At 29.8% G+C, this 17696-nt stretch overlaps 1 protein-coding gene and 1 pseudogene across 2 annotated transcripts; one reads left to right on the plus strand and one right to left on the minus strand.

The window, feature by feature from the left end:
• Positions 1-6427: 6427 nt before the first annotated feature.
• On the minus strand, positions 6428-8473 carry LOC114178443 (CBL-interacting serine/threonine-protein kinase 12 pseudogene; annotated as a pseudogene). The gene has a single exon (XR_014993914.1). The product of XR_014993914.1 is annotated as a CBL-interacting serine/threonine-protein kinase 12 pseudogene (transcript).
• Positions 8474-16023: 7550 nt separating this feature from the next.
• Positions 16024-17695, plus strand: LOC114176879 (P34 probable thiol protease-like). The gene is made up of 4 exons (XM_028062065.2): positions 16024-16578; positions 16686-16918; positions 17024-17176; positions 17241-17695. The coding sequence occupies exons 1-4, from the start codon at positions 16077-16079 to the stop codon at positions 17514-17516; spliced, it is 1164 nt and encodes a 387-aa protein (XP_027917866.1). The 5' UTR covers positions 16024-16076; the 3' UTR covers positions 17517-17695.
• The last annotated feature ends 1 nt before the right edge of the window (position 17696 follows it).

Raw genomic sequence — 17696 nt, forward strand, 5'->3', positions numbered from 1 at the left:
TTTAGAAAGTCTACCAAATCAGTTTGTAAGGTGAAGTTTGTATCTACTTATATATATTGTAAATTGATTTTATGTCTAGTATATATGGGACATATAATATAATATCTCACATCAAGACATATATATCTCAAATGTGTACTAGACATTAACGAGTGATCTAATAACGGATGAAACAATAAACTTAATAAATAACAAACTTTGTTAGGATAACTTCTGATACAATGTTAAGAAATGAATTTTGAATATAATTCAACCACACAAAATTGGATTGTATATTATAAATTAACCTTATCTATAATATATGTGGGACTTCCAACACAAAGTTAAATTGGACCGTCAGTTGAATTTGCTTTGTTAGTTCAAATTAAGTTAATGAGGTCAATCACTAATGAATTTTTTTTTTTTCAGTTTATGTTTACTACTAAGCCCAAAATTTATTATACTAAGCCCAAAATTTATTATAATATACTTTTGTTTACGCATATATATTTAGTATGCCCGGACAATTTTCATCTTTCAACTTTAAATTGTTTTAGTTTGGTGAATTTTCAAATTGTACAACTCTTCTATAGAACAAATTGTGCACTAACTTATATGTATTTATATGCTTAATATTATTTGAAAAAAAATAGTATTGTTTAATTAAATTAAAAATAAAATAAAATCAGTTTACAGTTGTGTATTTTTTTCTGGTACTGACTAAATTATTTAACAGTAAGAAAAAACCACTTGTAGTATATAATAAGCAATTTGGTTGCTTCAAGAGATATTCTGCTGAACCCACCTTAAAATATTTAGTGTTGTCTTGTCACTTTGTTTATTATGTAATCGATGCCATGGATGGTCACTTTGAATTTGAAACTTTAATTCTTAATTTATCACATTTTATTTTAACTTTTGTTGACCTTTTCACATATGTCATTAAAAATCCGTGTGCTTTCAAGCATCACAGTTAATTTACAAAGTGGGAAAATATATACGAAATGCACAAAGATAGTGATGACGTTTTCAATAACTCATTCAACTCGTCAACCCAATTGATGAAAAAAGTTTGAACAATTCAAACGACAATCTCCTTCATTATCAGATAATACCAGCCAAAAATAGTAAAATATAATATATATTAATAATTTTGGGATCAAAATAATACATTCAATTTAAGCGTAATTTTAATTTATAATCCTCATTTGAAGCTATTATAATTCATTCTCTACCCGTTTCCAATAACATCCACCATTAACTTTATTCTCAGAAGGAAAAAATAAAAAAATAAAAATGGTGGATGTGACGATAAGTTCAAATGTCTAGGTTACCATGTTCATTATAAGCTCTACAACTAATCACAAACTCTTGTATAATAAGATTTTATCGAACAAGTACTAAATTAATTATTCAAGCAACCCACGTTTGATGAGAAAAAGAAAATGCTAAGAGAATATCCAACTACCAAGTATATTATTTACACAAAATTTATGAACACTACTATAAAAAGATTATTATTGTTTTCAATATCTTATGTGTCATTTTTCTTTTGTGCAAGTACTAAGTGTTATTTGTCATTTATAAGTTATGATAAACATTATTATGTACTATAACATCTTCGGTTAGACCGATATATAAAAGCATTCTAATAATTTGTTATCTCACGAAAATTATTATTAAAATTAAAAAATAATAACAAAAAAAATGAAAGGATCGAACAAAACTCATGCACAAAAAATATATAATTAAGATCCAATTGAACACTTAAATTAAAGGAGAATCAACTAAATAAATACGACCAAACTAAATGATTAAAAGAGTATTTAAGTTATTATTTATTATTATTATATGAACTTATTTATTACTATAATTATCATTATAATTATTGTTTATTTTTAGTATTGTTACTTTATTGTATTATACAATATAATAATTAAACATAATCAATTTATGAGGTTGTATTGTAGGTAAATATGTAAAATATAAATCTACAGCGGAACTTTATTTTACTTTTCATTAGTTACTAAAGTTGTGCCAAAAATCATCTTTGTGCTGTATTTTTCTTTTTTTCACATCACTAAATACAAACACAACCTTTCTGCGCCTTCCTTTCATAGCTACAGTAAATCTCCACTGTAAAGAGAAATCCCATAAAAATAGAAACATTAAAATATTGCTGAAATGTAAGGAGCATAGGCACCGCAAATGGGAAACAATTACAAGAAAATATACTTTAAATAGTTAAGAGTAATGGATCTATACATGAAATTTCAATGGAAAGATATAACATAAATGAAATCTGAGTCTAATTACACAAGTCATTGACACTATATACTCACACTTGTATTTTTAACAAAAAGAACAACAAAATTTATACTTTACTAGAAAAACTGAAATTTAGTATTATGGTTAGAATCTTTGGCTCAGCGAGGAGATTTTAACTAGAAAACTCTGTTCGAAAAATAAGGATTCTTTCTTTTGTTTATGTTAGTCGGAGAGTATTTTGATGTCATTATTTTTGTTGAATTAGGGTTCAGTGTTGTTTTGCTTTGTATGTTGTAGCGACATTAAGATCTTAAGTTTATATTTTGTACACATGTTACTCTAATTAAAAATCAAATAATATAGACGTTAGAATCACTTAGTTTGATAAAAAAATACAACGAAAATAATTAATACTGAATAAAAACTTGAAAGTATTATAATTTTTCTTTTATAAAAAAGACTATTATATTTGTTTTATAGTATAAAAAGTCCATGTGGGTCCAATTCATGAAGTGGAATATTGGATTGGAATCGAACTTAAAAAAAAAAATACCATTTTCTACAAGTTTTTATTTCTATTTTTCAGATTTATTGAGCAATTTTCTTTATTATTAGAGAGTGAATTTTGGTTTTGTCTTTCTTAGGATTCAATTACATGATTTTAGAACAATTATCGTAGACACACCTTCTTCTTAACTTATTATTTCATCACACTTGTTTCTTTAGAATTGATTTAAGAGAATTTTTTGAATTGATATAATTGAGGATAATATATATTGGGTATCCTGTGCAGCTATATTTAATTCTTTTTACAATTACACAAGTGTGATATAAGATAAACTAAAAAATGTATTTTTCACATTAGATTTTGACTGATACAAAAATGATATACCACATTGGTTCTCTACCAAAGAATGTGGTATATCCACTTTTTATATTGATTTTGGCTAACTTCAAATTTTAAAAAAGAAATGTCGTTTTACAATATATTTAAATCAAACATGAAATGCATTACATCAGTTTTAGAAGTCAAACAATGTGGTATATCCACATTCTATATGGTCGACAATCGATATAAAAATTCTTTCATTTTCTACGGTAATATAAGTAATATAGAATATCCTAGTAAAGAAAATAGGTTATTTTTTCTAATAATGTGATACGGTAGAAAAGGGAGAGAATGCAATTGAAATTCGAAGGAAGAAGAAAATGAGTGGTGAAGAAAAATGAAGTATGGGATAAATAATTAATTTTAGATGTGAACTTGCGAATCACTTTTAAAAAGCAAAATATTTGAACCTTTTAAAAGATAAAAGATAAATAGAATAAAAACAAAAAAGATAAAAATTAAAGATCATTTATATAATTTAGGCATATATTGTTCTTCTTTATTCAAATCCTCATCAATCAGGGAAAATTTTATGTTTGAGATGATTCCCTACGGATGAAAATAAATAAAAATCCCAAATTAAGCATCTTTTTCAGCCTTCCACTTCATAGGTTGGTTTTAATTTTATATATATATAAAAAGGCAGAGCAGAAAAAGAGACAGCAAAAAGTGTTTGAACATCGAAATAGTCCCCAACAGTTGTCACCATTAGGCACCGGGGCCCCTTCAATTTGAATTATTTAGAACCACTCTTTTCCATTTGTTCTGAACCACACAAAGGAACAAGGTTTGAAATGGGTAAAGGATGAGATATTATGCTTACAGGTTAAATTATGTTTTTGTTGTCCCTGTTGAAAAATATTAATTTAGTATTTTTTATGTGTTTTAATTTGGTATTTATTTTAGGATATTTGAGGTAACGAGACCTTTTTTGTTAATAATATATGACGTGTCAATTTGTTATGTGACGTGTCAATTTGTTAATTTTATTTAAGTATATTTTTAGCTTTTTGAATTTTGATCTACATTTGACATTTGTTTTTATTCTAAATTTTGATATATTTTAGTTTCTAGACTTTAAAATGAATAAATATAATTATTTTAACCCAATTATGTTAATTTTTTTTAAGATGTCTAACACATTTTCTAACAAATATTAAATCGGGAATGTATAAAACCGTATAAACAATTTCAATACCAACATGAAACGTGTTTGACACGTTAAACAAAGTTGATGTAATTGGATTAAAAGGATTATACTAATTCAGTTTTAAACTTTAGGGATCAAAATGTATCGAAATTTCAGATAAGGACGAATTACAATTTTGGGTAAAAGTTCAAAGACTAAAAAGATACTTAACCCTTAAAAATTTGTCACATTGTCAAGCTGACATTGTACCACATGGTAGTGGAACTGTGACGTGACAATGATAATGTCACGTATCACGGTTACACCAGGTGTCATTAACTTAATCTTAATTTGATCTCTCTATTTTTATTTTGTCTCAATTCAATCATAAATATTTTAAAAATTGAACAATTTTATTTTTCTCTAAATTGAAACCAAATTTAAATTTTATAGAAATGATATATAAGTATTCTTATTAAATATTTTTTTAACAAGATAAAGTTTATTTAAATTTATATTTTACATTAAACTTTATTTAAAATTATTTTAAAATAGTTAATAGAAAGTAATATTAATAGAAAAAATTAAAAATTAATTTAACAAATATATTGACCTTCTTTATCGCATTTCATAAAATAAAAAAAATTTATCAACTTTTTTAATTCTTTTAAACTTTATATTTTATTTGTGTTGATATTTGATCACACCATACTTTAATATAATTTTTTAAAAAATTTATATTTTAAATAATTATATATTTTTAAAATGTGTATAACTTAATAATTTTAATATAAATATTTGAGCTGTTTTAAAAATAACAATTATATAAATTCAAATATAAAATTTTAATATAAATTTAAACAATATTATAACAATTTAATATAAATAAATTTAAATTTTGAAAACTATTTTAAATAAAATTCATTATAAAATATAAATTTGGATTAACTTAATATCATTAAAATTATCAATTTGAATAAAAATATTAATTTTAATGAAAATATTTGTATAATATTCATATAAAAAATCATTTTTATTTCAATTTTTAGAGGAATATAATTGTATAATTTAAAAAAAAATTAAAACTAAATTGAAATAAAAATAAAAATAAAGCAACTTAACTTTGATATTGATAGGTGACAAAATTTTATTTCTTTTTAAAAAATTGGAAAAAAAATTACGAAATAACACATAGTGAAATTAATATAATATTATCAAAAATAACTTAATTGTATCAAAATAAAAACCAAATTAAAACAGAAATAGAAAACCAAATTGATATTTTCTTATAAAAAATAAAAAGCAAAGTCACAATTTAACCTACTCGTTGAAACACGAATAGATAATTGCGAATTGGTTGCATCGGCATAAAGTACCAAATGATCCAGAAACCATAGATGTTGACACCTACTTAATATTACATTTTCTAACTAGTCAATTTACACCTAAAAACTCTATCCACCATGTAATAACAAAGTTCAACTCAAAATGAACCTAAAACCACAAACGTTTTTGTTACATCTTTTTAATCTGTAGACATAACACCAATATATGTTCAGTGTTAGGACCACGCTCCAAACAACTTATGGTGTCTGTTTTGCTGAAGCATTTTGGGTCAAATAATAGGCACCACTTGTGTATGTGTAGGGCCAGTGTGAAATTAACAAGCTTATTTTTGTATATAGGTTTTTCAGAGCATTTATCAGTTTATCAATGATGTGAAATGCTTCCAGATTTTAGTGAATATCATCCGTAGCATAATCAGTCCCCTTGCTTAAAATGTAATATCAACATGTAGTTGCTGAAAACCAGCATGATTCAGGGGAAATAGGCACTAATTTAAACAATAAAACTTAGTATACTTTCATTTCTCTCTACATCTGTAAATTGTGGGAGAAAAGATCTCTGAAATCTAAGCCTCATTAAGTTTCATGTATTTAGTTTATAACACAAAAATCCCACTTTCCCAAACATGTTGAGTCAATCATTCTCTCATATGTTCAATGTGACGAAACGCAAAAAACACAGCGTATCTGTGTTGTTGTGACATTCTGTTTTATGCTCGGAATCTTATTCTCTTGTTCATAAGAAATCTGCATTCTTATTTTCTCATTGCTCGCAATAAAGAAATAAAACAAGTCCATACAAATTACACAGTAATGTAGCAAGACATGTGAACATGTACATTTTTTCATTCACTGTGTGTAAATCAAATTAGCTTTTTGCAATACAACATAACATTTGGACATACAAATACAGTAGCATCTAATACTCCAGTCAAGGAGCAAACCTAAACGAACATGGACAATTCTTGAGGCAAAAGAAGAAAATTAAAACATGCACACAACCTAAAATTACAAGAAAAAAAGTAGTATCCTATTATCATCTGTCATTCTTCTGGAAACCTTAGCTGATACAAACATACATTTTTTTTTTCTCTCATGTTTCAATCTTAAAAAACAATCTCTTCCCAAAGACAGTCAGATACTAAATGTTAGTATCTTTTTCTATGAGATTTCAAATATTGATTCACCATGTTTTCGGATACTAGTTTTTTCTACTTCAGGCAAGTCTTGTCGTCGATACAAACTTTCACTGTCTGAAAGAATGTTAAGGGCAGAGTCAGAGAATGTTCGTTGATGCAGTTCAGAATCAATGTGTGTAGAATGGTGAGACGAAGAAGCAGATTCCTCCTTAACCAAATTCTCCAAAGCGGGTCTCAACTCAGAGTTACAAAACCTATCATACTCTGCCTTATCCCCTCCCTTTTTCTTGACCTCCACAACCACCAAGGAAGGTGTCAACTCGAAAATCTCAGCTGCAATGGTCAAAGGACCCTTCACGCCTTCTCTAGAGCCCTCCAAGCTCACCCTGCAATCTTTCTTCCTCACCGTGAAGCTAACCAACTGAGCAACCTCCTCCAATTTGGATATAATCTTAGACACTGGAGCAGAAGAAACAAACCTGGCCTCATCCCCTTTTTCCTCAAACAACCCAGAGAGATCAAAGCCCTGAGAAAACGATATGATGTCAAATGCATTCAAACTAGCAGGCCTTGGCAAGGAAGCATTATGATTATGACTATTCTTCCTCCTAATTTCAACCTCAGAATCCGATGTTGCCAAATCATCATCCCCACCGCCATCATGGAACTGCAACTTATCATCAAAACTACAAACTCTATCATCCTCCACATAGAACTTTATCTGCTTGAAACCCTTCTTGAACCACCGATTTTCCATGATTTCAGGAATAGAAATCCTGGTCTGAGGGTTGGTATCAAGAAGCCCACAGAGAAGTCTAGTAAGTTCAGGAGAGAACCACCTGGGACACCGAAACTCGCCCCTGTAAATCTTCTTATACATGGCCATAACATTACGGTCATGGAAAGGCAAATACCCCGCCATCAAAACAAACAAAACAACCCCACAAGACCAAATATCAACCTTGGCACCATCGTACCCTTTCCGCGCCAAAACCTCAGGAGCAACATACGCGGGTGTCCCACAAAACGTGTGGAATAGCCCGTCCTGCCTAATCTGATCCGACACAGCACTGAGTCCGAAGTCGGAGACTTTAAGGTTCCCATCCTCATCCAGCAGCAAATTCTCGGGCTTGATGTCCCTGTGGAACACCCCGCGCGCATGGCAAAACTCCACCGCGGAAACCAGCTGCTGGAAGTACTTTCTGGCAACTTCTTCCTTCAACCTTCCCTTGGCGACCTTGTTGAAGAGCTCCCCGCCGCGCACGAACTCCATGACGAAGTAGATCTTGGTTTTGGTGGCCATGACTTCGAAGAGTTGGACGATGTTGGGGTGGCGGACGCGGCGGAGGATGGAGATCTCGCGCTTGATGTGGGACACCAAACCGCCCTTCAGGATCTTCTCCTTGTTTATGATCTTGATGGCCACTCCTTCCCCGGTTTTGATGTTCCTGGCGTGGTGAACCTTCGCGAAGGTTCCGTGCCCCAGGAGTTTTCCCAGCTCGAACCGGCCCAGCAGAAGGTTCGGGTTTTCCTTCTTCGGAGTGAGCTCTGCCATGGCGTTCGTTGATCCTATCGCCAAAACAATGGAAGTGTTGTTTAGTGATGGACCTCCATTGAAGCTCTCAAGTCTTTGTTCTGCTCTCTATTATTAAATTCCTTGCATTTCATGGTAATTTTGTGTTGTGTGTAGGAAAATTAAAGTAAATAAATAATGTATTTTAGTAATTGATATTTTTGGTTGTGTGTGTGACGTAGTTTCTTAATCATTGACCCTGCCAACGAACAGCACGGTTCCAGCTGAGGCTTCTTCCAGATACCTGATAGGTAGGTCAAATTATAAAGAGGGTGAAATATCATTTTAGAAACGCTCAACCCTAAAATATATAAAATACATTTTCTTTATAATCCCTTCATATATACTTTATTCCTTATTTAAACATAAAGTAATGTCACTAGAAATTGTAATTCATTAAGAGATTCAAAATACTATTAGAACACGACCAATATTAATTATTAAAAAAATTCAATTTTAGTTTCTTGAGAGAAAGAATTATAATACTTGTTTTTTTTTTCAAATATGCTCTAGTTTTAGTCTTCAAAACTTTATCTAATCAATTTTTTCCTTTATCTTAAGTTTTATTTAAATTTCTTAAGCTCGTTTTATGAATGAAAAAAATAAAATTTATTTTTATTAGGTAAATTAGCTAAAGTTTAATTAAATTAAACAAATGTCTAAAATTGGACAAAAATACTTAAATGTTGGTCTTCACAACAAGTCATTTACATATTTTTGTTTGACAAGTATTTCAAGTTCACAATTAATAGAATGGATATTTCAAATCCAGGCGTTGAATGATATTTTCTTATTAATTTAAGTTTATAATAAGTGACCAAAGATCGAAAAATAGCATAAATAGTATAAGAATAAATGCATTTACTTATCTTCATATTTTTCTAATTTTAAAATAAACACTTACTTTTAAAAAAAAATAATAATAATGATAGTCATATCTCCTTTAACTTTTAACTTAAATATATATTTGTCTTTTCTGTATTTTTTAATTTAATAAATGAAATTAATTTTCCCGTGATTTAATAAAATAAATATAAAATTTTAAAAAATGATATTTTAGAAGTGATAATGGTTTAAAAATAGTGACATTCAATTATTTTAATATTAAAAGGCATGCTTTAATATAAATAAAATTGTTATAAACGTTTCATTATTTTAAAATATATTATTTCTCTAAAAAATTACTTCTCTAGAATTCTTTGACTTTTAAGGATTTTTTTCTCTAAACTCGTATGATTGAAGATCTGAGATCATAAGAGTGATCCTCAATGTGAGCTCTTCAATTTGGATCGATTAATTTATCTGTTTGCATAAGTTGAGTTTCAACCTCATTTCTTGGTCTCTTTATGTTTACCGTGGCATGTGAGCCTTCTTTCACTTGCATGCACCTTTTTAGTCGTCATTATGAGTCTCTGCTAATTAGTGATCAGATCGTTTTTGTGATGTTTCTATGTGTAAATAAAGCATTCTCTGGAGTTAGAAGCGTTTTTTGTGGTCCTATAGCGGTTTGGGTTTGCGGAGTCGCTTTGTCAGATAACATAAGCTAATTACACTGCTTTTAATTGTAAAAATCCTGAATTAGTAACTTGTATGGTATATTGTGATTTGTTGTGTATCCGAGTTATGGAATGATATGTGATGTATGAAATTTTGGAATTTAGGTCTAAAATTTTCTTGCTTAGAAATGTTGGATTTTTATTATTGTGTATGAGATTAATTAGTATTGATGATTGTGGTGAAATCGAGGTTGGTATATTTCTGGTACTGTGATGGCTATTGGATTGGTTAAACTATATTGAAAGGTTTAATTAATCGTAAGGTACCCAGTTTGGTACTAGAGTGTCAAATTGGTATCCGCTTTCAAAAGAGTGTCAATTGCATCCCAACTTTTGAAAATTGCTTCAATTAGGTCCCTTTCAGACAGAGTTGACTAACGCCGTTAGTCAACGTGCCACGTGTCAATATGTGGTTTTTTTGATTTTTTTTTAATTTTTTAATTTTTTTTTAATTTTTTTTTAAAAAAAATTAAAAATGCCACGTGTCAAGTCCCTATGTGTGCCACGTGGCATAGTAATGCCACGTGTCAGTGTCACTATCAGATGCCATTGTGATGATTTCGATTTAGTCCCCATTTATGTTTTTTCGTTTCAATTTAGTACCTACTTATGTGTATTTGATTCAATTTTGACCTAGTAATTTTTAATAATTAAAATATTTTTTAATAAAATTAAAAATAATTAAGTATAAAAGTTTAAAAAAAATTAAGTATTTGATATTTATATTAAAATTTAGTGGTAAAAGTCATTTTAGTACTTATAAATAGCATAACATTCATACAAATAATAAATTTGGTCTGAAATTGAGAGAAACATTATAAATATTAGTACTTAATTTTGTAAAAATATTTATACTTAATTATTTTTAATCTTATAAAAAATGGATTACAAAAATATTTTAATTATTAAAAAAAAATTGGGACAAAATTGAATCAGATACACATACTTAGGTACTAAATTGAAATAAAAAAGACATATGTGGGGACCAAATCGAAATCAACACAATGACATCTAATAGTGACACTGACACGTGGCATTACAATGCCACGTGGCACTGACAATGCCATGTGTCACACACAGGGACTTGACACGTGGCATTTTTTATTTTTTTAAAAAAAAATTTAAAAAAAAAATTTAAAAAAAAAATTTAAAAAAAAAATTTAAAATTAAAAAAAAAAATTAAATTTTTTTTTTTAAAAAATCAAAAAAACCACAGATTGACACGTGGCACGTTGACTAACGACGTTAGTCAACTCTGTCTGAAAGGGACCTAATTGAAGCAATTTTCAAAAGTTGGGATGCAATTGACACTTTTTTAAAAGCGGGTACCAATTTGACACTCGTACCAAACTGGGTACCTTACGATTAATTAAACCTAACATATACCTTTAAAGTGAGGTAAGATAATTGAGAAATTATATTTTAAACACTTTAATAAATTTTTTTAATTTTAAAATTAATGTAACAGTACTGTATATTTATTTATAGAATAAAAAGAGTGTTAACCTAGATTTACTAGTTGTCCTTTCTTTGTGTTTGTAGATGTGTTTAAACGACACCGCAACAGCCAATCTAATCATTTTCAAAGGTCTGTTGTCTGGTTGTTGGGACATATAGTCTATAGGACTATTAAATATTTTGAATAAACTGTTTCATATATTGGTAAAGTAGTTATTTATATAATAAAATAGTATAATAAAAAAGTTAATAACAAGTAATAATGATTAGTATGCTGATCAATTGGTTTAGAAAAATCAATGGTGAGGTATTATAGTTAGTAAGATTCTGATTCGCTGTGCTAACGGGGAATGAGTAAAGAAAATTACTTTATTTTCTTTCAGAAAGAAACAACCTATCATTGTGATACGGTCCAATTTCCAAGGCCCAGCCCATTGATCTAACTTCTCTCTTTTTAACATTTTTAACCAACCGCAATTGCTTCTTGCACTCTCTCAAATTTCAGCCCACACTCCATCAAATATATGAAATATCAAATTAACCTTATGGGAATTTTAATCTAAACCTTTTTTTTTTATCCTTTTCTTCTTCTTCAAATCTGGCCCGCCGCATACATTCTAGCCCGCAAGCTAGCCTGCTTTTGTGATCTATGTCTATTGGATTTCTTTTTTGTTGTTGTTTAGTTAAATTGTCAATCATATTGGCCTATAACCTATCTAAACTTGTTCAAAAGCTAAACTCATGTTCACTTCAACATTTTAATCTCTAATCAGTTTTTGAACTTTATATAACCTCTCTAAACCTTACAATCCTACTAATTACAACAACATAAGTGCACAACAAACGAAGCATAATCTCTCATAGCAGCTTTGTGTCTCTTTCTTGTTGCGTAATACACATATGCTTTACCATCCTTCAAACTCAAAATATTGGTTGTGAACCATGCAACTTTAAACCCTTCATCATCCTTGAAAACCTTAAACATATAATAGCTTCGGTTTACTAGGATTATGTAACAATATTAGAAGGGGTAAAAGAGTCATCATACGTGAGTCAGGGACAAGTGAAACCAAGGAGGAGCTCAAGGCCTAAAATAACTAATTCAAGAATGAAGGATTTTCATTGGCTAAAAAAGTAGGCTAAATATAGATTGATAGAAGAGAGAGGGGAAGGGGAAAAAGAAGAATTTGTTACGATCCATTCTCTCTTAGGATCTTTCTTCATTGTTGCAATTACTATTCCACTATGTGATTTCATACTCTGCCACAACCCTCTTAGCATTTCTTTTGATTTCATGGAAGGGAAAACCATATTCAGTATTCATAATTTTGCTTTTGTGTTGTTGTTCTTCCTTTTTATCGTCATTGATGAAGATATTTCTTGTTTCCATTGGTTAACCTTTGAGGAAAAAAATTGTGTAGAAACTTTGTAACAACATCATCCTAAACATTTAAGCTATTCTCATGAAAAGAGTGTAACCACAACTTTGCGTTACCTACCAATGAAAAAGGAAACAAATTTAGACGAATAGGTTTGTCAGGTACCTGGTTAATCTTGACCATGCTGTATATTTCCAAGAATGTGACCAAGTGAGTGTGTGGATTTTCATAAGATAACCCATGAAACTGATTACTTTGCACCAGTTGAATAAGAGCGGCTCATCTTCATATTAGTTACATTCACAATTGGTTTGACAATATTGTTGAAATTTAATAGCCTGTGAATGTTGAATATTCTCCTAGAGTACATTGTCCTTGACTTGCTCTAGCCATATCTAATGGTTGAATGAGAGAAATATGAAAAATATGAAATGCTTTCTGCTTCTCTTGATGGGACTTCACGTGCTTCCTTGAAAAGTATCCTTTGTATATTGTTGTTCCCTTGTATTGTTCTTTCAATTTCAGGATTGTATAATTATTGATCTACAAGAATCTTACCTCTCGTACAAAACAAGGAAACATTAGAAGAAAAACTTAGTAGTAATTGTTTAGAAAACCATGATTCTTTACTAATTTAGACAAAAATTTTGAATGATAAAATAAATATTGAATATTGAATGTTCGGAAAATTTTAAAATCTATCAAGGAATTAAATTGGTGAAAGTTCTTATGTGGTAAATAGTTCAGTGGGCTAAATTTCATGCATCAAATCAATATGTAAAAGAGTAAACAATATACTTCTAATTCCTACTCTAGCATTCATACCACTATTTAACAAGTTCTAATGTCTTATAGACAAGTCTAAACTTATTATTAAGAACCCTAATGCCTTAGATCTTTTTCTTATTAAAAGTTCACGTTAGTCATATAGATTAGATGTTAAGAATGACTAATAATGTACTCTATGTCTAGATGCACAACCACAATCATTTAGTTGCTCGATTCTAGTTTAGGTTTTAATATCGTGTCTAATGATTAGCTACCCACAAATATGCAATTAATCAACTCATGTCGTTAATATTGAGAATAGAATACAAGAGTATGGAAAATAAGTATATTAAATAGCTAAAATCATAAATAGTTAAGATACATTATTTTCAACCCTCGTGAATACGGAAGTTAATTACTCCTATACATTCTAAGCATTAAAACAAAAAAATAATGTTGAATGCTTCCACAGCCTCCAAAATGCACCACCTCTGCCTCCAAAGATCATCAAAGAATTTCAAGAATAAATTGTAACTTTTTAAAACTTTCTATTCATAAACTTTTCAAAATTAGACTAGGTCTGAAATTTGTACTTGAATAACTTGTAATTGATATATCTTTCATCTTTTGAGATTCTCATTTCTTGAATATATTCTTCAAATCTTATGAGATTTCCACTTATTATCTAGAAAATATTTCACAAATAAAATCCAAATACTTATCATTTCCAAAATTATCTAATAAAATCTTATTATCTAATAAAAGATAAAATACTTATCTTTTCAAAAATTATCTAATAAAATCTTAATTATCTAATGAAAGATAAAAAATTTATCTTTTCTAAACTTATTAACTAAACCTTTAATCATTTAAAAATATAATAATAAAAATATCAATAACAGATAAAAATAAATATAATAAAAAACATGATAAGGTCAATTATCAAACATGATTAAGATAGTCAGAAGATTAAACACTCTAAACAGATAATTATGTAGGTATCCCAATATTAGTAGGTATCCCAATATTAGATTTAATAAAGGATAATGATAATTTGATCAACTTTTTTTAACTCACTTTTAACTCATCACTTCAAACACCCTTCAATTTATTTTAATTTTTTGTAGTGGTGTAATGTGATGATCTAAGGGTGTTTGAAGTAGTGGGTTAAGCATAGATAAAAAAAAGTGAATTAAAATATCATTATCCTTTAATAAATGCTCGTTCAGGACAAAAAATAATTCCATGTGACAAAGTGTAAAAATGAGATATTGTTTCCCAAGTAAAAATGTTGACTCATTTATTGTTATAGTTATTGGAAAATGTTACTATATCAACTAATTTTGATAATTTTTTTTTACAACATGAACATCCTTTTAATGATTTTGAAATGTAGAGAAATAAGAAAATAGAAAATGATTTAGAGGATATCAGCCGGTTGTAAAAAAAGTTTTCAAAATTTAATTGTTGTAGTATATTTTTTATAATTATTATATTTGACAATTAATGACTTGAGGATGGAAATATCTTTACATGTTTCATCCGCATCACATCTCGCCAAAACCAAACAACCTCATCTTAACATCACAACGAGCACATCACGTACTACAAGATTGACAACAAGACTGAGGAGGATCTTGTTGACATCTAAACCCCTTGTAAGAGCATAGTTCAACAAGAATACAAGGATGTATGCAGGGAAACAGACAATACCAAAATTAGAAAAAGGATAGATAGATATGAAAATAATTTAACATTCAAAAATCGTGGAGATTATTGTATTCAAAATATGTGGCAAGGAACACCGTAGCTATGTGTGCACGAATGGTGAAGTAAGAACACAAACCACATCTTCATTATCTTCATCTTTACTTTTATTGTATTTCTTAAGTAATACTTGATGCAGACACAATACGTATGGCCGACACTATTAGCGTCATATTTGATGGAGATGAATTTTTTTTCAACTAATTTGAAACATTTTTGTAATGCTAGTTGTTTCGGTATTAAACTCTTCGTTATCTTTATTTATCAGATTCATTTTATCTAAAATTTGCAACGTCTTGAAAGTCTCCGCTATCAGCAAACAATGCTAATTTTTTCCGGTTCATTATCATAAAAAAGCCACGCCGTGAAAAATCCACATTTTAAAAATAAATAAATTAATAAGAAACTTATATATATGTCACATTGAAGAAAGAAAATGACAAGCAAAACTAACCTATATGCTTGAATTGAAGTAGTGTAAATTAGAAATAATTTTGAAAATTATTAACAAACTTATAAACTCACCATTAGAACGTAAGGGTTGTATTGTAATTACCGGTGCATTGTATAATATCTAATTATTCGCGGTATACTTGTACACAACCATAGAATTATACACGTTTATCATATTACCAAAAACTAGAGAAACAGCCAAATCCTAAAGAAAGAAAGTTATTAAAAGATAATCCTTTGTTATGTGGTCTCTGTCAATCCTTTCTGGCTTGTATAAGCCTCACAATTCATTGAATAATATCAGAAATCCAAACCAAAAACATATACCCAGTAGGAACTTCATCATTACAATATAACCTCTATATATACGAGATGGTGCAAGTAACCCTCTTCACTAACATGAAATTTTCAACCAGGTCGATCATGGCTTTCTTTGTGTTTCTTCTTTTCTCCCTCTTGGGTCTCTCTTCTTCTAGTTCCATATTGGACCTTGACCTAGCCAAGTTTACCACACAGGAACAGGTGTCAACACTGTTCCAACTGTGGAAGAAGGAGCATGGACGTGTCTACCAGAACCAAGAAGAAGATGCAGAAAGGTTTGAGGTTTTCCATAAGAATTTGAACTATATCAGGCACGTGAATGCAAACAGAAAATCAACCCATTCCCATCGTTTGGGGTTGAACAAGTTCGCTGACATCACTCCTGAAGAGTTGAGCAAAATGTACTTGCAAGATCCCAAGGATGTGTCACAGCACGTCAACATGGCCAACAAGAAAATGAAGAAGGATAAATTCTCTTGTGACGATGCACCAGCATCATGGGACTGGAGAAACAAGGGTGTCATCACAGAAGTAAAGAACCAAGCGCACTGCGGTACGCAATTAATTAACTTACCTTACTTTAATTTCTAAAAGAACAATTTTTTTAATTTTTTTTTTTCCATTGAAATGACTTTGGAGTACGAAACCATGTTGATATAGGAAGTGGATGGGCCTTTTCTGCCACTGGAGCCATAGAAGCAACAAACGCAATAGTTACAGGCAACCTTGTTAGTGTTTCTGAACAAGAAATCATAGATTGTGTGTCTAAAGCCAGCGGTTGTGAGGGTGGATATCACTTCCATGCATTCGAATGGGTTATAGAAAATGGTGGGATTGCCACAGAAGTTGATTATCCTTATAGGGCAGAAAATGGCACCTGCAAATCCAATAAGGTTTCTGAATGTGATTATCATTTTTTACCTTTTGACAAATTGTGTTGATATAACCATTAATTACCCTTTCATCTCTTTTTGTTTGTGCATCTTTTCTGGAAGTAGGCACAAAACGCGGTTACAATTGACAGTTTTGACGGATATTTAATAACAAATTATAGTTCAGCAGCAGAGGCAGACGAAGCACTGTTGTGCGCCACCTTTGAGCAACCAATTAGTGCGGCCATGGACGGAAGGGATTTCTTTTTCTACACTGACGTAAGTAGTGACAGTAATATAGTTTCAATGTTGTTATTGTTATTAATTTCATTGATTTGTGCAGGGTATATATGAGGGAGGAAATTGTTCAAGCCCATATGGGATAAACCACTTTGTTTTAATTGTGGGTTATGATTCAGTGGATGGTGTAGATTATTGGATCGTGAAAAATTCATGGGGAAAAGATTGGGGAATGGATGGTTACATTTGGATTCAAAGAAATACAGGCAATGAGGCGGGAGTTTGTGCGATCAACTTTTTTGTTGCTTTCCCAATCAAAGAGAAACCAGCTATTCGCGTTAAACCTGATAAAAAAAGATTGGATTACTCTCCTCTTTGAACTATGAACTTCGTATTCATCAGTGTGCTTGTTTTCTTAGAACAAGCATCGTATGTTTAATGTGTGACCATAAGTCTTACGCATTCTACTTGTAATGTGAAAGGCAAAAATAAAACACACAACTTGTTTTTCTTCGAATGTTAAATAATGTCAATAATGGAATGGAACAATTTCTGGCAC

This window comes from Vigna unguiculata, chromosome 3 (genome assembly GCF_037176805.1).
Source record: "Vigna unguiculata cultivar grain cowpea cultivar isolate G323 ecotype 2 chromosome 3, ASM3717680v1, whole genome shotgun sequence".
Taxonomy (NCBI): Eukaryota; Viridiplantae; Streptophyta; class Magnoliopsida; order Fabales; family Fabaceae; genus Vigna; species Vigna unguiculata.

Bases quoted from the DNA above. Each gene is read 5' to 3' on its own strand.
- LOC114176879 (XM_028062065.2), top strand. From the start codon at position 16,077: ATGGTGCAAGTAACCCTCTTCACTAACATGAAATTTTCAACCAGGTCG. The intron at 16,579-16,685 runs GTACGCAATTAA...ATGTTGATATAG, and splicing joins AAAGAACCAAGCGCACTGCG to GAAGTGGATGGGCCTTTTCT. The intron at 17,177-17,240 runs GTAAGTAGTGAC...TGATTTGTGCAG, and splicing joins ATTTCTTTTTCTACACTGAC to GGTATATATGAGGGAGGAAA.